Here is a 27,838-nt window from a genome sequence, read left to right on the forward strand (position 1 = left end):
AAATATGTGACTGTTGATTCGCTGTTTAAAAAAAAAAGAAAAGAAAAAGAAAAATCATTGAGGTTGATGCTGAACATTAGCTTGTTATCTTCCCAAGAAACAAAGCATACCTGACAGAGGCAGATAGAGTTTGTAATGTAAGAATTGATGGCTTTACCAATCTATTGTATTGGATATTGTCTAAAGAGTAGTTGATAGTCACAGGTGGAGCCAGAGGATCTGAGAGCATTCAGAGCACTAGGCTCCTACAGTGTTGGCGCTCACTAGACCACTGTTGCATGTAAATAAACATGTGGGTGGTTGGGCATCTTCCTTAAAAAAAAAAAAAAAAAAAGCATTTTTTAAAACTAAGTTGTCCACATAAGGCCTCCAGAATCCCCCCCCGCCCTTTTTTTTTACTAGATCTTTGGCCCTATCCCTGCCCTCCATTGATTTTGATTTTTAAAAGTCCTTTTGTTCTCTTAGTAAACATGATTGAGAAAGTAGTAAGAAGTAGTGGTGGCTTTGCTAGGGATGGTGAACTGTGTTCCTTTTGATGCTGTAACTTAAAAAGTTCAGGATTTCTTCTAGCTTTGGAGGCATGTACTTTTTGGTAGTTGTTGCTGTTGGGGGTGGCAGGGCTAGGATCATGTGACAGCCTAATTTTGTTGTGCTAGAGTTATGTTCTGTGCCCAGGGCTAGGTAATTCAGCAATAGATCTTTGGGTGATACACCTATGTTGGACGTTAGGTGAGGGAAAATCTTCTGTAGAAGTTTGGGCACAGGTACATTTCAGCCATGAAGATCTTTTATTTTGTCTACCATAGACCTCAGACCAAATAGAGCTGATCTTAAAATCTTTTTTTCTAAAGTTTACTTATTCATTTTGTGTGTGTGTGTGTGTGTGTGAGAGAGAGAGAGAGAGACAGAGAGAGACAGAGAGAGAGAGAGAGAGAGAGGGAGGAAGGGGCAGAAAAAGAGGGAGAATCTTAGGCAGGCTCTGTGCTGTTTGCACAGAGTCCATGCGGGCCTAGAACTCACAAAACCATGAGATCATGACCGGAGCCAAAATCAAGAGTTGGATGCTTAACCAACTGAGCCACCCAGGCGCCCCTTAAAGTCTTGGTTAATGCACAGACTGATTGAAATTTGTATTGCCAAACCCTTTTCTTATTCTTGTTCTGCCAGTGGCTACCTCGTGTTCATGTTTCCCTGTCCCTCTGTACGTGGCAGGCTTCATTTTTAAATTCTGAAATATGGCTAAGTTTGGATTTGTCCTTCCTGCTTCTCCCTCTGCATTTACAAGTAGTTTTCTGTTTAGATATGTTTCTCATCCTACCCACATAGGTGGCCCACAGGTATACAAAAAGCCATTTGCATAGAGTAGAATTAAGAGTTAAGATATCCATTCATATTTTCTTGAAGAATCCCTTCCAGTTTTAGAGGCTTTTTGACCCCATTGGGTAAATTTAAAAGGGTGAATTTGCATGTATATTGACTAGATGTTGGCAGTCTTCATTGCTGAACCTGGGAAATGTCATTCCCTTTAGAAGTCTGGAGTAGAAGGACAGCGACATGTGCTGAGACCAGCAAAAAATAAAAATAAAAAAATAAAAAATTGAACATGTGATGTCATCAATGCAAAGAAAGTCAGTAACAAAAATTTGGTCCGAAGAGAACAAGATCATTTCTTATTCTGAAAGTCTTACAGTATGGCAACATTATAGCTGCGGTTGAGATTAACCCGTATTACTGAAATGGTTCTGCTAAGGCTTGACATCCTGTGGGAGTTGATTCTCTACTGCTGCTTCTTTGTGTGTGTGTGTGTGTGTGTGTGTGTGTGTGTGTGTGTGTGTGTGTGAGAGAGAGAGAGAGAGAGACAGAGAGAGAGACAGAGAGACAGAGAGGGAGAGTGTGAGATATGGGGTGTCTAATGGCTTCATAGTTTCCCCTTGTATGGCTCTTCTATAATATATGGACATGTAGTTTGTTTTGAGCCTTTTGGCTTTTGCAGACAGTGTAAAATGAATACCCTTTTAATATCTTTGCATCCTTAGGCAAGATTTTATATAAATTCTGAACCAAAAAATCACTAGGTTATAGAGTGTGTCTATTTAAAATTGATAGTAGTGCCTGGGTGGCTCAGTTGGTTGAGCGTCTGACTTCAGCTCAGGTCATGATCTCACAGTTTGTGGGTTCGTGCCCCGCATCAGGCTCTGTGCTGACAGCTCAGAGCCTGGAGCCTGCTTCAGATTCTGTGTCTCCCTCTCTCTGTGCCCCTCCCTGCTCATGCTCTGTCTCTCTCTCTGTCAAAAATAAATAAACATTAAAAAATTTTTTTAAATAAATAAACATTAAAAAAATTGTTTTTAATTTGATAGACATTACCACATTGCCTTCCGAAAAGTTTTAAACCATTTCATACTTCCCCCAGAAGTCTGTAAGTGTTCAGTAACCACCCCACCAACTCCTTCCCCACCCCCACAACATATTGTAAAATACCTGTGAATCTAATAGGTAAAAAAAGCTTTCTTTTCTTTGTTTCTCTTATGAGTAACAATGAGTACCATGTTGTATATAGGTGTATTGTCATTTTGTTCCTTCATGTGGACTGTGTATTTCATTTGCTCATTCTCACTTGAAATTGGTCATTTTCTTAAAGATTTGTAAACTGTTCTTTTATTAAAGAAATTATTTTTTTCCCAGATATTTTATAAGTATTTCTTCCACTTATTGCCTTTTAAAAGTCTTTATATAGGTAATTTTATTTTTATGTATGTATGTATGTATGTTTTATTTATTTTTGAGACAGAGAGAGACAGAGCATGAACGGGGGAGGGGTAATTTTAATGAATGGCAAAACTGATGAGAATCTTCCTTATATTAAATAAAGCAAACACACCCTTGACATATTATGTTCAAGATCCAGTACCTGTTGGATGAGCATGAGATGTTGTAAAATTGTCAGTAAACAAAGATTCCCTGTTATCTTAATTAAGTAGGGCAAAGAAGATCAGAGCCCTTTAGAAGGTTTTTTAATTGTTGTTAATCAACATAGAAATCAGAAGAGTTCCATGATTTATCAACAGTTCTTAGCCTGATATTCCCAGATAATGAGCATTTTAAAATCCTTCTGAACTATCCTCACAGTTGGGTCATCTTATTCTTTTTTTCTGGGTTATTAATAGTTTCAAAATTAAGGCCTTATTTTACGACTTGCATGTACTTAGTTTTTGTATTTGTTTGCTTTAAATACTTGTTTGTACTTCTGTTAACTTTCTAACTTACAGCAGCTATTTAATGTGTAAGTATTAGCATCTGTTTTAAGAAAAAAGAGATTAGAATATCTCAGCTACATGCATCAGTTTGTGCTGGACTGTTTTCGTATTGGCTCTCTAACTTTTCCCCATCCTGGATTTTGTCATATTTTTCTCCAGAAAGATAAAGGAATAGTTCACATTTGGTTCTGATCTCCCAGGATTTGGTGGAATGGTGCCATAGATTCATTCACTGGAAGCACTGTAAAAGTTTTCACTCTGTTTTTCTCTGGAAGTGCTGTTTATTTTGTACTGTTACTTTTTAGGTTGAGTAGGCTTTTGTAGGCTCACCTGGGAACATTTGTCACATTATTTCTAGGGATTAAAATGTACCTTGAGATGCCGCCAGCTGTGCCAGGGACACATTTCATACCTTCCCGAATGGGAAGAGTTGGGTAGAGCCCAACTAGAACTAGAGTTGAGAGGTTGTAGGGTATGGGTGAATAATTCTGGACATATGCACCAGTCACAACAGTGTGATAGTGTCATCTTTGGCAAAGGTAGGAGTGGTTTGGGGGGAGTTGTAAATTTGTTATAGGAGAAAAGATTACTCTTTGTGAGGCAAGGGTCTGGTCTTTGGAAGAAAAAAAAATGCTTGTTTTTTCACAGGTTACCACCAAAAATGGGGTAAAATCCTCCTGAAAAGTTCAGTTATTAATAATTAAAAAAAAATCAGTGCCTGACTTAAATGTAATCTTGTGCATAACTTCCCCTTATTACTCTGACCCACTGTTAATTCATTTAGAACTCCTACCAGGCCCAGCACAATACAGAGTATTGCTGAATTATATGTTGTTCTGAATTATTTTAGCTCAGATTGTAAACTTTCTGAAAGAAGGATTGTGGCTAGTCCTGCCTACTCCAGTGGATGCAAAGTAGGTGCTCTGTAAAAAGTGTGTCTAAATAAATAGAATTTATTATTTGGCCACGCAAAAGGCAGGTGGAGTGGCTTCTTTGTGCTTCTGTTGAAGATGGATTTTGAAAGCCCTTTTGCTGTCCCAGCTAGAACTATGTTGCTAGAAGCCATCTAGCTAAGAAGTTTCTCTCCTCATTTCAGCTGCTATTAACTTGCTGAGGAGAACCTATATGTTGAAACCCCAAATATGCCTAATATTTTTTTCAGAAAGCCCTTTTGTCACTGGTTAGCAGGACAAATATGTCAAATATGAATGAACCTAGGTAGCCTCTCTGCTTAGATGGAATAGAGTCTCTCAATTAGGTAGGAGTTGAGAATCATTTACTTTAAAGGTTAAATGAGCACCTTTACTTTGACATAGCTAAAACTAGAATTAAAAGATCCTAAGACTTTTAATTTCAAAGAGAAGTAAAATCTTGTTTTACAAATAAGCAACCTTTCCAATTTCATCAAGCTCATTTTTAAGGTTGTAAGTGTGTAGATGCATGTGTACTTACCCCTATTTTAAATGATTGGAATTCTAAAGTTGCGCGCGCGTGCGAGTGTGTGTGTTAGAGGGGTTTTGATTTAAAAGGTGGTCTGTCTAGTATAAGCTAAAAGCTTCAGTAAATAACTGCTTCTGAACTGTCCCTTCCTGATCAATGAGGCATAAACTTTTATTTCCTACAGTAACAAGAAAGACAAATTGATTTTTAAGGTAGTTTGACAAATACAGATTTAACAGATTCATAGTCTGGGTTGCATCTTAAAGTAAATTTTGCTGTTGGCTGTAATTCCCCTCAAATCAAGTTTGAGGATTTGCTTTATGTAACTTGCAGAGTAAACCCTTCTGCACAAATTGAGGAAATTTCTGGGGATTCGAGGTTACAAGGGGTTGGAGTTTTCATGAGGTCATTTAGCCCATCCTTTGGGTTTTAGATAGCCAATGTTTTCTGGAATAAATGATCTACTAGAAACATCCTAAAATGTGGCTAGGAAAAACGACAAACATGACTGGGAGAAGTTGTCTTGAAGTGTGCACTTGTGTGTCTAAGGAATGTACTGAGACTTTCCTCATTAAGGCATTAGTTATGAGGTCAATTTGATTTTTAAAAAATTCAGTTTTAGTCACCTTTGTCTTAGATCCTGCTCTTTTGATCTTTGAGATTGTAACTAATTATATTTGTCAAGTTATTTTCTGACTGAAGGCTATGAGTAAATCACAGTTTATTCCTGCAGGTAGAAATTCTCATACTTCAATCAGTTTTGTTGAGATTGCCCCCCCCCCCCCGTTTTTTTTTTTTTACTTATTAATATTACTGAACTACTTAACTTTATTGGCAATACAGAACTATTGGGGGAAAAGATAATGGATATGACCCTAACCAGATTTGATAGTGAACGTACTAATTTAGCACTTGTATTTCAACTCTCTGTATTCCTAAAATCCCGTCTTGTCATCTTTTTGTCCTCTGCTAAATAGCCTATATTTCTTAACATTTCTTCTGTTTTCTCTTCTTACAACCAATGGAGATAGGGGCAGAGGGACAAGTGTCATTTTCCCCATTTAATAGATGTGGGATAAGAGAGAAAATGAGTTAGAAATGTACATAAAAGGCACTGAGAAAATAGGAAACCACATCTCTCCATCCCAACTATTCATTCACCTGCTGTGCTGGCTTGTGTACTGATGGCATATCTATACCAGAATGCCTTGAGGACACCCAAAAGTAGAACAGTGGGTTAGATTCCTTTGTCCATTTGTATCTATCTTGTGATTACTACATGTTTTATTTCACATTTGTTGGCTGGGTATTTAGTAAGGAAAAACTTTTAATATACTTTATAGTCTGACTCACCTGATGTCTTACCAAGATATTTCCAAGCACGTGGCTAGTCCTCCCTGGGGTAACTTAACTTTATTTCCTTTTCTTCCAGCTACTATCTATTTTGGTACTGCTTAACATGTTCCCGGATGCAAATCTCAACCTCCTGAACCCTGGAGCAATGCCCATTTACATAACTGTCTCAGAGTGACTAATACATTCTTTCTGTGCAATACAATTGGATTAAGCTTAGCCTAGAACTTAAAAATATATGGCTGAAGAAATCTTACAAAGCATTCTTGTTCGAGCTACATAATATACATTATTTACTCTGACCCATCATGGTACATCTTAACTTTAAAATTCATTGTTTCACACTGTTTTGGTCCCAGGTGCCATTTTTCACATTTTAACATTGTTCAAATCTCACAGTTCATCAAAATCAGGTGTAATCTCTTCTTGCTTGCAGTTCAAGGAGAGCTGGTTCTTTAATGAAATTGGTGTATGCTGAACCTTGAATTAAAATATTAAGTTTAATTTTTCAAGCAGAAGCATTTAAGTGAAAGTCATATCTCCTGGATTCTTTTATTTTGGTTAAAACTCCATCAATTCTCACCATCAGATAATGTGGAGCCTAAGAATTGTAAGGTTAGGTTTTTATGAACAAAGTCACATGGTTCTCCCCTGCCCTGCCCGCATTTATTTCCCAACTTTGGGCTAAAAAAAATTGCCTTTTTATTTACTTTTTATTGTATTTTTAAAAAAATTTTTTTTAGTGTTTATTTTTGAGAGAGAGAGAGAGAGAGAGACAGCATGAGTGGGAGAGGAGCAGAGAGAGAGGGAGACACAGAATCTGAAGCAGGCTCCAGGCTCCAAGCTATCAGCACAGAGCCCGACGTGGGGCTTGAACTCACGGACCACGAGATCATGACCCCAGCCGAAGTCAGATGCTCAACCGAAGAACCACCCAGGCGCCCCAAGAAATTGCCTTAAAAAAAAAAAGTTGGTTTGGGGCACCTGGATGCCTCAGTCGGCTGAGCGTCTGACTTCGGGTCAGGTCGTGATCTCATGGTTTGTGGGTTTGAGCCCCGCGTCGGGCTCTGTGCTGACAGCTCAGAGCCTGGAGCCTGCTTAGGATTCTGTGTCTCCCTCTCCCTCTGCCCCTCCCCTGCTCGCGCTCTGTCTCTGTCTCTCAAAAATAAATAAATGTTAAACAAACAAATGTTGATTTGAGCAAGAATAGCTATCAGCTGTAATTTTCTTATTTTCCAGGCTGGACGTAAAGAAAGAAGTGATGCACTCAATTCTGCCATAGATAAAATGACTAAGAAGACTAGAGACTTGCGTAGACAGGTAAGCTGGGAAAAAACGTGTCAATTGCTTTCCTAAGTTATCAGTTTTGTAGTTTTGGTTAAAATTCTAGGAAGTATTTGGCCCATATATTTTACTGTGGTAAAAGGATGGTTTGTCACAGGAAACTGCCTATCTCTATTTGGTAGCTAATAAGGTTCTAACTAGCTAATAAAATCTCTTGGGGACCTGGAATAATGGAGTCCCACTGGGATGGACTGAATCAATTAGCTTTAGTGTGAAAAGGATGTACAGGTAAGAAAATGAATTTCAAACGACTTGGGGACCTGTGAAAATACCCTGAAGGATCTTGTGGTACTAGATTACATACAGGAGAGACAGAAATTGCTGTTATTTGACTTGCCCCGTTCTGATTACACACTTGAAGTTCCCTTAGATCCTTGGTGAAGATGTGCTTCCAGTATAAATAGGTGGTGATAAAGATGTTTGGGTTGCTCAGTTTTCCAAGTTAGTAAATACAGAGGAAAGAATCTCTTCGTTTGTTAAATCAAATGTATTATGTATGTGATAAATGTATTATTTGTATGCATAATGTGATAAAATTAGTAATTTTATTACTAATGTGATCAAATTAGTATTAAGACTTAAAAAGAAGTTGCAATGGGGTGCCTGGGTGGCTTAGTCGGTTAAGTGATCGACTCTTGATCTCATCTCAGGTCTTGATCTCAGGGTCATGAATTCAACTCCCTCATTGGGATCCACGCTGGGCATGAAGCCTACTTTAAAAAAAAAAAATTGTAGTAATAATAGTTTCCAGACTTATAGACATTTTATTGTTCATGTCTGATAAAAAGCAAAGATGGAATGTGTCTTCGTTTTTCTTCTAGTGAAGTCATATCTTAAACGGTTATAAAGATAACCGTTAATAGGTTTAAGGTTCATAGTGTGCTAACCCTGTTCAGATAAGCCAGAAAGTACTTAATCCTCTCTTTTCACTTTTAGTTAGGAATATAATTGCATATGTTCCAAGGCTATATGTATCAATTCAATCCAGAGCTGTTTTCTGTTCAGCTTTGTACTATTCCTTTAAGAAAAAAGTTTTAGTTTTGTTAATTCTCCCCAAAAGGGGGATATTATCTTGAAACTTAAGATTTTGTTGTTAAAATGCTATAACTATAGTATATGCATTATCTTTAGGATCATGTTTCCTCTGTCCCATATTATATAACTTCATGGCTTACATGAGGGATCCTCATATAAGTGCAGCCAGGCTATCATGAGCTTCCACTAAGATTTAAAAGTACCAGAGAAAAAAGCAGTCTAGTTTCTTAGTAGAAATAAAATCAAATTTTTACAATTTAATTATTAGCTACGCAAAGCCGTCATGGACCATGTTTCAGATTCATTCCTGGAAACCAACGTTCCACTTTTAGTATTGATTGAAGCTGCAAAGAATGGAAATGAGAAAGAAGTTAAGGAATATGCTCAAGTTTTCCGTGAACATGCCAACAAATTGATTGAGGTAAGTGTATTATCAGTTTCATTAACTGTGTAACTTGGTGAAGTGTAGTGATTTTTAATCACATTATTTACTCAGCTAAAAATTTTAGGAAGCTCATGTAATATACAATCTGTATAAAATGAAAGTCTTTTATTATTACTTAACATCCATCCCAAACTACCATTTTGGTCAGTTTACATTAATTCTGTACATTGTTAAATATAGATAGTCCCTATCCTAGAAACTTAACATCTCCACTTAATGTTAATGCAAATAAAGATAATTACCTACCTGAACTCAAAAGACCCTATAAGAAGGACGTCGTGTCTAGAAGTTGGAGAAATTTCATGGCTTACATCCTAGGCTGCATCCTGGCAAATTACCTAACCTTTTTCAGTTCCCATTTCTTTTCTGTAAGATGAGGTTACTATTGATAACTCTCTTGGGATTATTTTGAGGTCTAAATCTAATAGAGATGATGTATGTCGAGTGCTTAATTTTTTGCCTGAGACATGGACTCAGTCCATTCATCTTATTTTATTTTATTATTATTTTTTTTTCAACTTTTATTTATTTTTGGGACAGAGAGAGACAGAGCATGAACGGGGGAGGGGCAGAGAGAGAGGGAGACACAGAATCGGAAACAGGCTCCAGGCTCTGAGCCATCAGCCCAGAGCCTGACGCGGGGCTCGAACCCACGGACCGCGAGATCGTGACCTGGCTGAAGTCGGACGCTTAACCGACTGCGCCACCCAGGCGCCCCCATTCATCTTATTTTAAAATTGAAGAAACATGCTGTTAATTAGATATGGTTGAACAGTAAAAATCTTCATATAAGTGCTTGTTTTGTAAGGTGACAAGAAAAAAGAGAGGTGAATTGCTATTTAATTTCCAGGTAAGTTAGACTTGGTCCTGCCTTTTAATAAGTGAAATTATATTATTGTTCAACTTATTCATTATTATTTTATCTTTAAAAATTGACATGTATAGTAAACACATACCGAAGTTATTTGATTTTGTAACCTTAACGTAAAATATCTAATATTTGGAAAAGATATTCTGTAGACCATTTGGTAATTTGCTTACTACGTAAGAACAGAAAATGGGCCTTTTATGTAAAATGTGTTTCTTGTGCATTTGGATTTATAGTGACATTAGGCCAGGTTAATACCGTTAAAACGTTCCAAGGAAAACATCAGTAATAACATTAAATGCATTACGAATTTTACATCTAGTTTTCTTTGACTATTAAATGTTATTTTGACCTCAATTAATTATGTACAGAATACATAGGTCAGTCTTCTATTCAAGTTAATGATTCTCTCATTTGGAGTTAAGAGCAGAAGAATATCATTTTGTGTCTCCATTAAGCATTATCTTTTTCACAAGAGTCACATGATAGCATGGGGTGTACCTCCAAATACACAAAGATTGTCTTTAGGAAGCCAACCTCCTATAAGTAGCCTACATGTTAGAAAATGTGCCTGCAAGAGCAAATGCAGGGACACTGCCAGCCGAAGGCATGGGGTAACAAGTACCAGTAGTGGAATGGGAAAGGGCTCAGTGTGGTCCCGAACCTCAGAGGGCAGCCTTTGTCAGTACTGCAGCTGGAAGACTCTTTATTTGGGCCTGCATTATCATCCTCATCCAACACAACTGATGCTTGCTGAGCACCTACTGTGCACCAGGTGTATTCAAATACAATGTATTTTCCATAATACCTTTCTCAGGTAAGGAAATTGAGGCTTTGAGAGGTTAAGTAACTTGCTTTAGGTCCTCCAGCAGTGAGGACTGTGCCTTTTGAGCTTGCTGATTTAGTGAATACTGAGAAGCATTTGGTGGACCTGATGGCCCTGGAGACCTTGCTTCAGGAGCTTTGTCCATGCTTCTACTTTTTATTTAATTCCAAACATCTCTAACCAAGGGCCCCTTAGAGTTTAGAGTTTGGTGTTCCCTATCACGACTCAGTTCTGACCCCTTTCTCACCTCTTTCCTCTCTGTGCCCTCCCCCCCCCCACATCACCCTCCATACTTATTATATATGTATTAAATGGCACAGCCTTTTTATTGCTTGAGGCACAAGTAAACGCTTTGTAGTACCACTCTCCAAACAGTTAAATTACATTTATAGTAATAGAGATACTAGGATATATAATTGCATATGTGCTTGAAAAGGAAATGAGTTTTTAAAGTGTTGTAGAAGGCTCCAATACTTGACTCATGGCAGAACTTTATTCTTCAGTGACACGGCTTCTCTTCCCCACATGACTTTTGTGATTTAAGTATTACTATGAACACTGAAAAAGTGAGGGACTTTTTTTGAACAAAAGTGAGGCGCTTCATTGTGATTGTTTTGTTACTTCCTTTCTCTTCATTCCTGTTCCCTCTTAAATTGGAATAAATGTCAGCTGACATTGATTTTTGTGGTCATTTATAGTTTTTCCTGGGGTTTAGGAGAAGAGTTTGTGGGAAAGTTGAGTAGAGCTAGTGGTGTTAGGCCACTAGCAGAAAAGGAGGGGGCTCTGATTCTGCAGCCATTTAGAGTTCTGCCAGGTATGTTTGTCTTTCTAAAATACTGCATTAAAATTCTGTGCTAACCATCTGCAGTTAGCACAGGCCCCACAGCAAAAGGGCATGATCCCCAACAAGATTGTCCTCACGGTAGATGTCAGCTGCCTCCTGTACTAATGACCCAAGACGCTATAAATTCAGGAGTTTCCATGATCCCCCTACAAGACTGCCCTCACTTCAAATGCTGGCCACAAGTTTGGAGGGTCCCCAGGCTACCCATACCCTGACCCACTGGCTACAAATATGGGGCTTCCCATGGCCCACTTCAGGTGTGATAATGTGCTAGAACAACTCCTAGAACTCACTAGAATGCTTAGCATTACTTATCTAGGGGCCCACCAGGAGTTACTTCATTAACATAAACCATCAGGGCCAATGATGAATAACAGAGACACTCCTATCATGATTGAAATCTCATGGATATGGAAGAAGTTTCCTCCCAGGAAACCAGGACAAAAACCAGACATTCTTTATTATAGGACACCTCCCCATCTTGAAGGAATGTGAAATGCCTGGTTTTTAGGTCGATTGCTGTACAGTCATAAAGCTACATGGAAGAGGTAAGACCGTGCTGGTATTTGTTTCCTGTAGCTTTATGTTTGGCCATTTACCCGGTGACTTACCATTTCTCTTACCTGGTTCTTCTTGCATTGTTCTTTTCCTTGGAGGTTCTCCCCCTTGGGAGCTAGGTTTTCTGCTCTCTCTCAGGAAATTGGGTCCATCTCTTCACACCCCAGTGAGTGTTTTTTCCTCACAGAATCATAGATTCTCATTCTGGTACGTAAAACCACTTCTGTGTAACATCCATGAATCGTTACTTCTCTTTTCTTGGAGTGCTTCTGTAGTGGGAAACTCCCAGGCCTCACATTGCACTGGTGGGTTCTCTGGTTGTTAGCAACAGGGAGCCACACTCTCCTTCTCTGCAGCTACTTCTGTCCATCTTTTTACTGGTGTACACAGTGAATTGAGAGGAACCATAAGTGTAAATACACACCTGATTTCGAAGATAGGGTATGGATAAAAAAGAATGTACAAAACTCATTAGCTTTTTATATTGATTACATGTTGATATGTAATATCTTGGGATTAGAAACACCAAATTATTTTTGCTAATTTCACCCTTTTTAATGTGGCTACTGAAAAAATTTTAAATACCTAGAACCTTTCAGCCTGCCACTAGAAATCATTCTCGACTGAACAGTTCTTAGTATATAGTTGGCCGTTTAGCCCATTTAGAATCCCTTTATTTTTATCTTACTCTAAATTACCTAGGTAAAACATATCTATATTATTTCCAATATCCCTTTTGGTAACTTCCATCATTACGCTATTAATATTTGGATAACCATAGGAAGCATAGTTTATATTCTAGCAGGTTCTTTGTGGATTCCAGCTGCCTTTCACCTTCTCACAGATTTTGTTTCTTTTTCTTTTTTTTGCCCCAGTTTTCCCATGAGTATTTGAGTGGTCCCATGTATCAGATAGCTGCTCTGTGGGGTTAGATGCACTCCTATCATGTCTGATCCCTCAGCTGGGTAATCTGATTTATTGAGTGTTAGAAAATGTGTTCTTTAGCATTGAAGTGAAGCCAAACATGTCACCACCTTATGTCCTCTGCACTGCTTGGGCCCTCTGCCTGGAATGTTCTGTCCACTTCTCACCCCTCATCCCACAGGCTTTTGCTCAGATGTTACCCCTGCAGAGAGGCTCTCCTGGATCCCTCACCCCCTCCATTCCACCTTCCACCATTTTTTTTTTAACCCTGTCATCTGTTTTATAGCCAGAATAGCATTTTTCACTATCTAAAATTACTGGGATTGTTTTGTTTTCTTATGTTTTCTGTTTCCCACCCCATACTCTAATAGAATGTAAATTCTTTGAGAACATGGGCCTAGAACAGTGCCTGGAACAAGTATGTGCTCAGTAACTACCAGATGAGTGAGTGTACTAGTTCTCAGGTAATAAACATTTAAGTCACTGAGGTGCTCAACCTTCAGATCCCTGGACTACCATCCCTGAGGATTCACACTTACTGGTCTCAGAACCACACTTTGAGAAATTCAGAGTTCTATGTTATGACTGAACACCATTGTTATTAAACTTGATATTTTTCTCATTCTGTATCATGTGTATATGAGGGAATGAAATGTACAATCTTTTGGGATGTGAAGATGAATGGGGAAATTTGGAAACTTTTTAAAAATTAGGTGACGTTGATTTGAGCAGTATTTTCATTTGCTAGCACCAAGCTTTCAACAACCAATAGCAGATTTTCTAGAGTTGTGGGAGAAAAAAAATTATGATGGAGTCTCACAACAAATATTTACAGTGTTCCTGATATGTCCCAGTCACTGTTCTAGGCACTAGGGAGATGGTAGCGAATGAAACAAAAATCTCTCCCCCCATGAAGGTTATGTTCTACTAGAGAGAGGGAAGCAATTAAAATACATTTATATAGTATGTGTATTTTGTACAGTGTGGTATAAATGGTGCTGAGATGATATGTGAAAAAAGTTAACCGTTTTATCAGTGTTTTAAATGGAAGCAGAGCTAAAACTGTTATTTAAGTAGCATTTTAATACATGACCAAAATAAAATTGGAGCAGATGTGTTGGCACTTGCTAACTTGGTTTTTGGAAGTCTTATTTATTGCATTAATAGAAATACTTTCTTCCCAGACCAAGTAAAATAGTATAAAAGGGTTATGCTTTAATTTGGGGTGTCATGTAAAGTTGCTTCAAATATATTCATAGTTTCTGAGTGGTATTAGGGAATAACACCCACTTAGAAATGGAAACCTTTTATGGTACCTTCCTTGTATATCACATGATGAAAATACAAGATGAATTTCAAGACTAAAAATCACATACTGACTCTTAAGTTTTTAGAACAGAAGCAAATTCCTCCAGTCCCTCTGTGTGCACAGTTAGTGTCAGGAAGGCTGTGTGAGGCTGGCTGCCGATTCAATCCTTAGTAAATGACTTTTGTGATTTTATTTGAAAAGGCAAATAACAGTATTTGCCATGAATTTGTTCTTATTTTCTTGGGTTCTGGCTGGGACCTCTGCGTGTCTCATACCACATTTGTCAGTGGAATCCGTTCCCACATCATACTGAAGCCCATATTCTTGTGTGAAGGGTGCATATAGGTTGTGTCCCCAAGGCCTGTGAGTAAGGGAGCAAGAGCTGAGGGTCATTACTGGTGAGCGGCATGATGCTTCTTTTCACCATTTTCTTTTGTTCTGGAGTATAGCACTGAGGGCTTTTCTTTCATCTTTTTATGAAAGATCATGGCTGTGCTTCAGGGTAACTGTAATACCTTTTATACTTGACTCTTTCTTCCATATCAAGTTAATGATTTCTTTATGTTGCTCTTCATTTTTAAGCATATTGAGGTAAAATATTTATTTTGTCAGAAAGAAGCAATACCCATGTGTCCTTTTTAATTGCTTCATTCTTAGCCTACCTCCTTTGGCTGTGAGCAGCTTAATAGCTAAAGAGCAGTCAGTTTTTCCTTTTAATTTTGCTTTCTTCTGAGTCCTTTTTCACGAATTGAGAGTGAAATAGGAAAAATGCCATTCATGAAATCTTGCCTCTAAAAACATATATCATTTAGTATTCCTTTTCTCTCAGCCCCAGACATTGCATTAAAATAGGCCTTTTATCATTATGAACTTGCTACAATAAGATAGTATCTCATTCATTGCTTTGTGTATTAAGAATCAGAAGGTAAATGTAACTGGTATGCCTTTTTTTTTTTTTAAGTTTTTATTTATTTATTTTGAGAGAGAACGCAAGCGGGGTAGGGGCAGAGAGATAGGGAGAGAGAATATCCCAAGCAGGCTCCCAGCTGATGCAGGATTCCAACTCACAAACCATGAGATCATGACCTGAGCGGAAACCAAACATTGGATGCTCGACCCTCGAGCCACCCAGGTACCCCTAACTGCTATGCTTTGGAGTTGGATTATCATTACTTGTTGAGTTGCCACATGCCCACCCCTCACTCCAAAGTATTTCCCATTATCCAGGACTTCATACGGTATGACATTATTGGCTTAAAGTGTGTATTTTTACTGCAAATTGAACGATCTGCATTATAACTTATATTCTGTGGTTTGCCCATAATGTACAGGAAAGTGGCCTTGAAGAAGGCTCTGTAAAGGAGCATTTGAAATGAACACTGACCTTATGTGATCCACCTGTGACAGCTTCAGTATTTTTCTCAGTGCCTCAGTATAATACTATAGGCTGAAATGCCTGCAAATAGCAAATTAAATGAACCTTCCATTTTCTAGGACTGTAGTATGTTTAAAGCAGTCAGTATCATTGGGGGGAATGCTGACCTTGGATTCCAAAAGAATTTATTAAACCTATTGAGCTTGGTCTTTCCACATTTTTAAAGGTCTGTAAGTTCACATGCTTGAGTCTCCGCCAAACAAAAGTGTCTTATGTGTACTATTTTAACATCTCATACCCAAACAAGTGTTTTTGGTCGAACTTAACTACCTACTCAGATTTTGGGATGGTCTAGTGAAGGCAGTAGATGAACCTTGTTCTCAGGGAACATCAACATTCTTTTCTCTTGGAGCATTGGTAGGAGTAATCAGAGAAACCCTGCCCAGTCTTTACCCTGCTCCAGAAGAGTAGGCCCTCCTGTTACCTCATCAGTAGAGCTGATGAACTGATGTTTAGATAGGCACACTTTCTAGGTGTACTGAGATTATTCAGGCAGTTAGATAGAAATAGAGAACTTTTGAAATGGTCTATGTGATACCAAGTAAATAGAAATGATTCCTTGGGTGATGATTTACAATGAAAGCCTTTTAAAAAGCCTTTAAAAAATACCAAATATCAAAGCCATTTAAAATAATTTATGATGTTTTAATAAAGTCACAGTTTCCAAATCTGTTACTAGAGATGCTTATATTTGTATCCCGCCTCTTCCTAAAATTAGATTTGATATAGCTTATTTCAAATAAAGAGAGACATGATAAAATAAGGTAGATGTAGAAAATCAGGAACCAGGAAAAGAATAATAGACAATCTTGAACTATAATTGCCATGACTGAGTTTGGATTTGGCACTGAACTTCCTGGTAGCAAGAAGGAAAGGATGAAACACAGTAGTGTAGTTCTTGTCCTTAGAATGGAGGGAGAATGCCCCCCCACCCTTTTCTTTCATGGGAAATAAGCCTATGCTAAAGATGTGAAAAGAATCCTTACATGGGGCTTTTATGTATTTATACTTAAGGGCCAGTGAATGATTAAATATATAGGGTTGCTCAACATTTTAATACAGTATACTGACAGACACCACATTATTTTCCTTTTAAAAAAATTTGTTTTTAATTTTTGTGGTTTGTCTCTTAAAAGACAAGGTCATATTCTTCAGGTGCAAACAGCTGTGATCTGGTGAGGAGCCTACCTGGCATGTGGCCTTCAGCCTCCCAGTGACATAATTGGGGAGGACAGAGGGCTGTGAGTCAAGTGCTTCCTTCCGATCATCCAGTATAGCTTTATCCTTTCTTTTTAAAGACAGTGTACAACTTTTATTTATGTTTTAAATGTATTTTATAAAGAGTAATGTTTACTTATTTTTACTCACTTTAGTAAAGTTTTTTTTCCTGTTAGAGAGTTTTGTTCATATACATTCATTATGGTTGTGACATGTGGATTCATTTTAACTGCTGCATTTTGTTCTCTTTCTCCTTAACCCTCTGCTTCCATCCCTCCTCTGTTTTTAACTATCTTGACTCCTTTGCATGGATTGAGTCCTCTCGTCTCCTCTTCTCCACCCCCCACTCCCCCCATCTCTCCCCCCACCCCCCCTTGTTTGGAAGTGGTAAACTCTGTTTTATTAGTAGTGGTTCTGGATATTTTAGCATTCATGTTTAACTGAGTGGTTGAGGGTTAATCATTATCTTTTCCTCCTTCTGAAACTATGTAAGAATCTTAAAATGCTTTGACTTCAGTCATTCTCCACCTTAAATGTTACTGTTGTCAAGTACTTTGGTTCTTGTAAGTTTTAGTCCCATGAGTTAGGTACTATTGGTATTGCTGAATTCATTTTTTCAACTTTGCTTAAATTGTACTTGATACATTATTTTCATTGCTTTTCATTTCTTCTTTCATGTTGTTAAGCCTTCTGTCTGGAATTATCTCTTCTTCCTAAAGCATCTTTGTTACAAACTTAGTAGGGGGAGGGAAGATCTGTCTGGAGTAAATGATCTTGGGTTGTTTTTAGTCTTTATTGTGCCCCAAATCTTAGAGATAACAGTTTTGTTGAATGTATAGTCCTAGGATTATCCCCCTGCCAGGTCCCCAACTCCAGTGATTTGAAGATACTATTTCCCCATCTCTGGCATCCGTCATTGCTGTTAAGTCATCAGTCAGTCTTTCTGAGCTTACTTTGTGGATAATTTGTATTTACTTTCTGTTTTTAAGACCTTGTTTTAAAACTAGAGTTTTTGTTGTTGTAAAGATTCACTGTAGTATGTCTGGTTATGGATTTCTTTTTATTCCCCTATTTAGATTTTGTGTTCCCAAATCTGAAATTTATATTTCATCCACTCTGAAAATTTTTCATTCTCTCTTTCACTATTGCCACTCCCCCTTTCTCTGTCTTTGTTTCTGAATCCCTCATGGTTGAATAGTAGATACTTTCAGTGTAATTGCATGTCTCTTAATTTTGTGCATTGTCTCCATATTGTGAAAATTTCTTAGTTTTCCTGAATAAGTTCTTAAGTTTGATTTTACAGGTTAGTACGTCTCTTTTTAACAGTATGTGATATATACTAAATTTCTAGGAGGTATAGAAGTTACAGATTTTCTCTTGAAGTTCTACTTTGATCCTTCTTAAATATGGCTAGTCATTTTTTTACTGTATTTTAACTTTGTATGCTTGCTTTTCTTTCATTTCTGTTAACATAATATATTTTTTAATACTCTAGTTTTGATCATTTGAGTATCTGTAGTCATTATGAATCTGATTACACAATTGTTTTGCTTACTCCTGCCCAAGATAACTTATTTCCTTGTGTACTTCCTGCATTTTTTATTGTAAATTTACCTTCCTGGAATTTTGTATATGAGAATTCTTTGAGGCCTGGGCTTGGATGACCTTCTATCAGAGAAAATTTCCATTTATAGTTGCTTCTGCCAGTTGCTTAGGGACACCTCACCTTGTGAGGGCCAAGGTGTATTGGTCCATTAAAAACCCAAATTCTAATCACAGAATGGAACATAGCCATTTCTCTATTTCCCACCCCTGTGCAAGCACTGTTTTCAGTGGTTTCTTTTATAAAACTCTTTGAATTTCTGCTTTCTTATGTCTAGCCTCTGATAATTTCCCTCAATTACCTGGTTAGCCCTGCATCAAAAACCAAAAAAAGAGTTGGAAGGTATAAATTGCAGAGTATAAAATTCACACCTACCCCTGTTAAGTATACAACTCTGATTTTTACTAAATTTGTAGAAGTATGCATCCATTACCACAATCCAGTTTGGAATTTTTCTATCATCCATGCATACTTCATTTTTTGGTAAGATATTTTGTTACTCCTAATAAGGTAGCCAACACCCTTTCCTCAAATTGGAAAGTTGGAGGCTTATCCTCTGTTCCATCATCATTTCTCTTGTGGATTTGGGAATAACTGGTAGAAGTTTCTTGAGTGGTTCTGAAATTTATATGATGTGTAGTTGGGACTTCTCACTTGATGCATGTCAAGTTTACAAAGTTGAGTTACTGTTATTTTGGACTTGTTGAGAGCTCAGACTCAACCATTTTAAAGAGGAGAACTTAGGTGGTAGCATGACCCAGAGCCACAATGGCAAGTAATGCAGGTTTTGAGCTTCAGCCTCTTGAGCTTTATGGTTATGGTTGTGGACTTGAGCTCCCTTTTCCAAAGTTCTTTTCACTTGTTTTACTCCCCACAATGGGCATAGGCTGTTAGGTTATTAATTTACCACCAAGAACAAAAAGAAATCTCACTTCCTGCAGAGGTTCCAGAGTAAGGGGCAGTGGAGACCCTCAGCCAAATATGAAGGAGAAGCAGTTACTGAGGGCCGTGGGAAGAAACTTGTGCTGACCTTACACAAATTTAACCTTCATTTAAAAGTCATCAACACATGTATAATAGAGGAGAAATTGTCATAATGGGTTTTTTTTCCCACTATGAAACTTCATAAATTTTATTTAAGAAGAGAAAATCTAGTATAAAGGCAGAGTTTTCCTAAATGAAAAGTTGTCTTTTTTGTAGTGTGCAGATGTCATATTTGTTGATATGACACAGCCTGGCTGTGACATTTCTTTTTTCCTCCACAGCATAAATTGTTACTGTGCTACTCCTAAAATCAGCAAAAATCCAGGGCTTTTTTTTTTTTTTTTTTTTTTTAAATCAGGGAGTTGCTGGTTTTCTGAAATGTTCTGCTCTTCTCTAAGGTCCAAACTTCCACAGTGTAGGCATAGATAGTACAAGAGGCCTTCATGATTTCAAAGCTTATGATTTCATAGGTCATAGTGTCAGTCTTAGGCCACCTCTTGAATTAGCAAGAATCAAAGACATTTAAACTGTTAATACACAAGTTACCGTGATAGCAGAGAAATTCCCAGAGAAAATCTAGAAGTAACTGCAGAGTGTTCTGCCAGGTTCTCTGGAAGTTTGGTCTATGTATTTTTAATTTAAACTTGAGTCTCTGCTTCAGTCTCAGTATGAACTGCTCTCCCAAATTTCTAGAACCCCAGAAGGAGACATTTAGGAAACCCCTCCTCTCAGCCTCCCCTTTCACTGTTGTCAAGCGTGGCACTAGTATATGAGGTTAGCGGCTCAGAGAGCTACGGTTGAGATGTTGCATTTGCACATTTGTCATTGTTGGAAGTGAGTAGCCCTGTCCCTGGAGGGTGAATAGAAGCTCATTCATCTGAAGAAGACTGTCAGTGACAGGCGCTCTCTCCCTCCTCCCAGGCCAGGCAGGGCGGCCTCCTGAAACAGGCAGTGTACTCTTGTGGAACATTACTGCTTCAGCAATACATCAGAAACCATTTAAGTAACGTTTTAAAATAAAGAACAAGTCTTGCATAGCCTTTATTTTGTTAGGAATTGTATCAGGAAACAGGAAAGATGGTTTACAGAGGTCAGCCATTTCAGCCTTAGCCACCCACACTCTCATGTATCTGATCTGTAATAGATAATAGTTTACATAATCTTTGCTTCTTACTTTTCTGGATCTTACAGATTCATAAAATTGGGTGAGTGTAAATTGAAATAAAATGATGCTAGTAGTGACTAGAGAGTAAGGATAGAAACAGAGTGACAGACCTTCCTGAATTTTACACTTGGCTGGCCTCCCACATAGTGGGAGTGGGGCGGGAGTGCTGGGTATTAGTATGCTCACCTCACCAGGAATCTTTGTTAGTCTCAAATTACTAATGTAGTGATGAGCCCCAAATTTTATATTTGTTTTTCAAAATGCCTTCTTAAGGAATTGAAACAGTGGGAGTTACAGATTCATGAACATATCTAAGTTAAGCTTTCTCCTGCACTGTAGCATCATTGAGGGATAATGTTTTTTAAACATTTTATATTTTACAGAATAGAGTTTTGGTTATGTTTTGCAGTAATTTTTAAACAAAAAAAAATCTGCATAATCAACTGTATTATCATGAAGACTAGTGCCTGTTTGCTCAGGTCCAGTTGATAGTAGAAAGTGGAATTGTAATCTTTAGGGGAAATATGTTACTTCTGTATATGATTTTGAAGACCCCTAAACATTAAAGATCTGACTTAATTTCTTATTTCTTTACATTTTATATTTAAATTACATGTTAGTTCTGTTGTTTCTCCTTATGATTAGGCATTGCAGGATTCTGATAGTTAGCAGTCTTCCAGAAAGCTGATAATCCCTAACCATAATACTGCAAACAACAGCCATAATAGTACGTAATTTTTCTTTTGCCTGTATGTGCTTAAGTTGGGTGGAGGAGTGAAAATCAAAGGTTATCACCATTGCCCTTGTTTACTCTGGCATTTAAATTCCCGGAAAGTGCCTTTGATATTAAACTGCCTACGCTTCTGTCATTCATAACTCAATTTGCAACCGGGGGTGGGGGGGGAAGATGTGTCTTAGCACAGCGTATTCATTTGGTCCTTGGTATTACCAATGGGGTTGGCAAGCCTGTTTATGTAGAAACATGGGTAAGTGATCACAGTGCTCACAGTCACTACAGAGCAAGGTTCTCACCACGGCCAGGGCTTCAGCTGAGGAAGTCTGACACAACTTGGAAAGATTGTTTCTGGCTACTGGAGCAGTGTCCTTAAGATACTTCGGACAGAAAGGAAAAGAGTTCAGTTCAAATAAAGCAGTACCATTCAGAAAGGAGTTCAGCTTTCAGTGCTTTTGAGAACCTAGTTGAAGGATAGTTTTCTTCTAACTGTGGGACATCATCCCTGTTTATTTTTCCATTTCTGATGAATATGGCCTTGGGTATATCTTGATGTTATCTTAATACTATTTTTTTTCAATTTGAAAAATAGCTTTGTGTTTAAATAAACCTCTTGGCTTAGTAAGCAGCCATTCACCTGTAAAATGAGAATAGCGTGTTAGAATTTCTATTTCTTTTCTTCAAGAACCAGCTACATGGTATATTTGTAATTGAGGATACCAACTTTTCTTTCTGAATGCCCTTGATTCCTTAGCTTTTCTCATGTTGTTGTCCACACCATGAGAACTGCCTTTCTACTGTTCAGGCAGGTAAGAGAGCATGGTAAAGCCTATGAGTTACATGCCCTGGAATCTCATTCTGCCAACAGTGTGACCTGTGTTACAAGTCAACATAGTCTCCTTAGCACAGAGATTAAAAAAAAAAAAAAAAAATTGTCCTCCTAGGTAGGTAATTAATTTGAGAAATAAAATACCATTGGTGCTCTTGGCATGTGTTCTCTAAAAGATCAGAGGTGGGAGTGGGTAAACATTTGTTTTCCTTAGGGATCAAAAGAAAAATCTTCTAAGAACTTTTTATGGTGTTCCTTCTTCTAGGTTGCCAACTTGGCCTGTTCCATCTCAAACAATGAAGAAGGTGTAAAGCTTGTTCGAATGTCAGCAAGTCAGCTAGAAGCTCTCTGTCCTCAGGTAAGGTATGACCAAAATTGTTTATGGTACCACTGAATTGGAGTTTGGTTACCTTGGAGATCAGGTTTATTTTTTTAATTTTGTTTTTAGAATTTTACATAGAAGTCTTGGGGACAAAACACTGATCCAGAGTTCACAAAGCTTGTAGAAATTTATGTTCAGCTTCAAGTGACATTTCCTTGGGGCATCACATATTACTATCCCTTGCCTTTCATTAAAAATGGATAGTGTCTTTCATTGCTGGCAAGTGGAGGGTGTGTAGTGACCTCACTACTCAGTCTCTAACCTCCTTGAGAGAGGGCCATCTGCAACATTTGACAGTCCTGGATTTAGGGTAGTTACCTCACAAACCTGAAGGAGTAACAGTTACCCACCTATGCTCCTTAATGCCTGGGATTTGGATCTTTGTGATGGAGGGAACAAGATCCAAGAGCTAGAACCATTACTCTGTAATGTCCTGAAGTAGCATTTTGGTACATATGTTAGCAATGTAATCCAGCCAGCTACTGAATTAAAAGCTTGAGAACTTTTCTCCATTTATGATGGCATATTGGAGGACTAGCGATTATGGCAGTCTGGGACTCTCGAAAGACTCTGAAGCACATAGAAGAACAGTTGCTTTGTTAAATGACCAACGTGTTGGCTGCCTCCTATGAGGGGAACTGACCCTGTCTGTGGGGTCCCCTGCTCCTTGACAGTCACAGGTGTTTTTAAGCGGTATAAGTGCTGTTTTCAATGGAAGAGGCTGCCCTTCTGATTTCCCAAGTAGAGACTGCTCATGGGCCTACTCTGAGGATTTACATTTACTTTCTCTAAATGTCCTGTCAGATGGCAGTGGCCACAGATAAAGGGAAATAAAGCAGAGGAACGGGAGTAACAAAAGAGAGGTCATAGGAATGAAATTTCTATGTTGTGTGTACAACCAGCCTTAAAATATACTGAGACCAATACTTTGGCCCTTTCATATAAATAATTCCTGACCCTCAAGATAGGCAACCAAAAGAAGTAAAGCCTGATTATTAATCTGGGATCTTAACTGGTGCACGGGTTAGTTAAGGCATTTGTTCTAATTGTCATTCATGTGTATCTCGCTTGCCAGTGAGAGTTGGTTTGTGTAAACACTACTATGATAGGCCACTGTGAATCCACATTATATGATGGACATCTTTTCAGCTTTCATCCAGTCATGAAATCCAGTAGAAATTGGTAGCGGTAAAGATAATAAGCACAATGGATTGAATGACTTGTAGAAAGTTCATGGATGACTAAGTTGTAAGAAGTAAATTCAGAGTAAATTTCTAAAGATGGGGCATTCTTTCCCCAAGTTTATCATTTTACCCTATCAGCACTTTGTTTTTAATGTCTTTGTTTCTCCGTTTGGTTTTGAAATGCTTGAAAAGCCACAATGCTTTCACATATCAGCTGAAACAGATGGTAACATACGCTGATCACACCTACCAAGAGTATTTATATAAATGATCTTAAGCCTAGGAGAAAAAAATCACATGGAGAGTCTAGTAGATCCTAATGAAATGGTGGTGTGCACAAATCATGTGTGGCTGGGCCATATTGTGCCGGTTTGAGTTTGCCCTCAGCATTGTTTCTCTCTTGGGTATTTGATTTCTTCTAGTAGAACAGACCTTCAGGAGGAGTGGGTTTAGACCGTGCCCAGACCACCCTTAGTATTAGGTGTGTGTCCTGGATAAAAAGGTGTTTTCCCAAGTGTGCTTCTTGTCTTCCAGACTCTTGCCTAGGTTCATTTTTGCCCCTGCTCAAAGCAGGGCTGGGCAGACTCAGTGATGGCAAATACAGCAGGCATTTGCAGCCATGATAGTGACAAACTTGAGTAGTATGTGCCGTTTCTACATGAGGAAGCTGCGATTCCACTCCAGGCCAGTATTGCCAGGTCCTTTCATTATTTTTAAAGAGAAGTCAGCAATTCAGGTTTTTCTGTCAAGTCTCAATTTTAAACGATAGGTAACTAATCAAAAGTTTTGAAAGTCTTTGAAGAGGGTAAACCAAACTCCTCTGAGACTGCATCTGGCTTACCCTGGCCCGTGCATTGCATTCTCAAAGGGCTTCTTTTTCAAACTGGCTGGTGGCCATCCCTTTGAGGAAGAGGGGTTTCCCTGGAGCCCTCTCTCTCCTTACTCTTCATTCTGATGTGGGCAGTGACCTCTACCAGCAGGACCCTGAACTAGAGGTGTTCCCTTCCACAGACACTGGCTTGTGTGATAAACAGACTAGGCTGGTTAGTTCCCCAGGAGTTTAGGAAGGGGTTTAATATGCTGTAGCCTATATGGCACAAAAACAGACACTCAGATCCATGGAATAGAATAGAGAACCCAGAAATGGATCCACAAATGTATGGCCAACTAAACTTCGACAAAGCAGGAAAGAATATCCAATGGAATAAAGACTGTCTCTTCAGCAAGTGGTGCTGGGAAAACTGGACAGTGACATGCAGAAAAATGAACCTGGACCACTTTCTTACACCTTACACAAAAATAAACTCAAAATGGATGAAAGACCTAAATGTAAGACATTTGTATGATGTAAGACATCAAAATTCTCAGGGAGAAAGCAGGCAAAAACCTCTTTGACCTTGGCCACAGCAACTTCTTACTCAACACGTCTCTGGAGGCAAGGGAAACAAAAGCACCAATGAGCTATAGGGACCTCATCAAAATAAAAGGCTTCTTCACAGCGAAGGAAACAATCACCAAAACTAAAAGGCAACCGACAGAATGGAAGAAGAGATTTGCAAACAACATATCAGATGAAGGGTTAGTATCCAAAATCTATAAAGAACTTCTCAAACTCAACACCCAAAAAACAAATAATCCAGTGAAGAAATGGGCAGAAGATATGAATAGACACTTTTCCAAAGAAGACATCCAGATGGCCAACTGACACATGAAAAAATGCTCAACATCACTCATCAGGGAAATACAGATCAAAACCACAATGAGATAGCACCTGTCAGAATGGCTAACATTAACAACTCAGGTAACAGTGGATGTTGGAGAGGATGCGGAGAAAGAGGATCTCTTTTGCACTGCTGGTGGGAAAGCAAACTGGCACAGCCTCTCTGGAAAATAGTACGGAGGTTCCTCAAAAAATTAAAAATAGAACTACCGTGCAACCCAGCAATTGCACTACTAGCGTATTTATCCAGGGGATACAGGGATGCTGTTTTGAAGGGCCACATGCACCCCAAGTTTATAGTAGCGCTATCAACAACAGCCAAAGTATGGAAAGAGCTCAAATGTCCATCAATGGAGAAGGAAGATGTGGCGTATACACACACACACACACACACACACACACACACACACACACACAATGGAGTATTACTTGGCAATCAAAAAGAATGAAATCTTGCCATTTGCAAGTACGTGGATGGAACTAGAGGGTATTATGCTAAGCAAAATTAGAGAAAGATATCATATGACTCACTTATGAAGACTTTAAGACACGAACAGATGAACAAAAGGAAGGGAAGCAAAAATAATATAAAAACAGGAAGGAGGACAAAACGTAAGAGACTTAAATACGGACAACAGAGGGTTACTGGAGGGGTTGTGGGATGGGGGATGGGCTAAAGGGTAAGGGGCACTAAGGAATCTACTCCTGAAATCATTGTTGCACTATATGCTAACTAATTTGGATGTAAATTTAAAAATATAAAAATTAATTTATTAATTGACAAAAATGCTGTAGCCTATAGACAGTTATTAGAGTGCATCTTTATTGTGAGGCTGCTGGCAATATCTGACCACAGGATGAAGTACATGTTCGATTTTTCCATGCTGGTTTTTGTGCCTCACACCCACACTCTTGCATGTAGGAAGCCCGGGCCCCTGTGTTGGAGATGTTCTCCTTATGTAACTCTTCTGTGGCCCCACCTACATTTTGGAGTTGGCTCCTAGACCTTATTGTTGAAGGGGAGAAATGACAGATGGAACCTCCAGAGGAGCTTTTCCCCCATTTTGTCAGTTCACTCAATAGCAAATTAACTTTGGAAATGAGAACTGTTGTGAAGTACTAACTTTGTAGCAGTTAAGTGACTTTAACTTCAAATATTTGAGATTAATTAAAGTTGAGGAGGAAGTAACCTGAAAGTGGCTTTGTTTTGTTGCTTGGGGGAACAAAAGCACCCACATTTTTTTGTGATTTGCTGTTGCAAGAAAGGAAGTAGGTCAGCTATCTCTGCCTGCATTGCCTGCTACTCTGTGGCTGCACTGTCTCACTCTGTTCATCTGGAGGGGGACCTGCTTCCATTTGAACAGAGAGCCCTAGTCTCACATGCCTTTATAAGGAAAAAACCCAACTGTTATGGGGATAAATATGAATCTGTACCCCACATATCCCTGACATGCCTTGTTTGTAGATGTGCCCAAGTCTTAGTCTGTGGTAGCTGCTTAAAATATTTCACTTTTTTAGTTCATTTGGTGCTGGGCAGTGAAAAAAAGGAAAAAGAAGGTTTCTGACAATTGAATCTTTAAATTGTGGGAGGGCATTTTGGAGATGATCTCACTTAATATTTTATTTTTCTTAGTTCATTTGTGAGAATGAGCATTGTACATTTAGGTTAATACGGATCTGGCACTTTAATAATTCATATAGCCTGGTTTAATGCATGGCCTTTCTTGGAAATCTACACAAAGGTGAATTAAATATTTGAAGCCACAGCTTATCTGCATTTCTTTCTCTTTTTTTTTTCTTTTTGTCCTTCTCACTAACTAGAGAAACAACTTATGAAATTGCCCATTCTTCCTTGTGCCTCCTTAGATTTATCTTCCATATTGCTTCTTTTCCCTTTGTGCTTTTGGGAACACTGATCATTTTTGTGGCTGACAGGCTTAACAAGCATCAAATAAACACAAACCCAGATAGGCCTGGCCTATAGGTGGTGAGAAAATACGTAGCTCTTATTGGAGCATCTAAGGCATACAGGCCAGGGTACCCTGTGACCTCAGCTCTCACGCATCTATTATTTCACAATCTTAGGACCATCTAACTTTGAACCACCTCACTTTTCCACTTTGGATATTCTCGAATCTTTTATTTCAAAGCAGTTTAACAGAAGAGCTCGAAGGAGATGCTTCTGACTAAAGGTTTCAGTACCTTGCCCTCCGCCCCTTCCACTCTTTCTGACAGAGATCTGCTGGTAACATGCTGCCAGAGACATTGCAGTCTCCCTGTAAGGCTTGCATATTGATACTGGTCAGTTGTTTTCTTTTCTGGTACAGTCTGATTTCCATAGCCTAACAGTTGGAAAGTGTTTACTTCTCTTCTGTTTTCTTG

At 38.4% G+C, this 27,838-nt stretch overlaps 1 protein-coding gene across 2 annotated transcripts in view; it reads left to right on the forward strand.

Annotated features, from left to right (window-relative positions):
* Positions 1-27,838, forward strand: part of CTNNA1 (catenin alpha 1) — a 177,044-nt gene that overhangs the window by 123,418 nt on the left and 25,788 nt on the right. For both annotated transcript variants that reach the window (XM_027076581.2, XM_053221542.1), the window contains 3 exons: positions 7,290-7,370; positions 8,698-8,850; positions 22,436-22,528. In XM_027076581.2, the coding sequence (XP_026932382.1) occupies positions 7,290-7,370; positions 8,698-8,850; positions 22,436-22,528 (327 nt within the window). The remainder of the gene's footprint in view (positions 1-7,289; positions 7,371-8,697; positions 8,851-22,435; positions 22,529-27,838) is intronic.

The sequence above is a fragment of the Acinonyx jubatus genome, chromosome A1 (assembly GCF_027475565.1).
Source record: "Acinonyx jubatus isolate Ajub_Pintada_27869175 chromosome A1, VMU_Ajub_asm_v1.0, whole genome shotgun sequence".
Classification (NCBI taxonomy): domain Eukaryota; kingdom Metazoa; phylum Chordata; class Mammalia; order Carnivora; family Felidae; genus Acinonyx; species Acinonyx jubatus.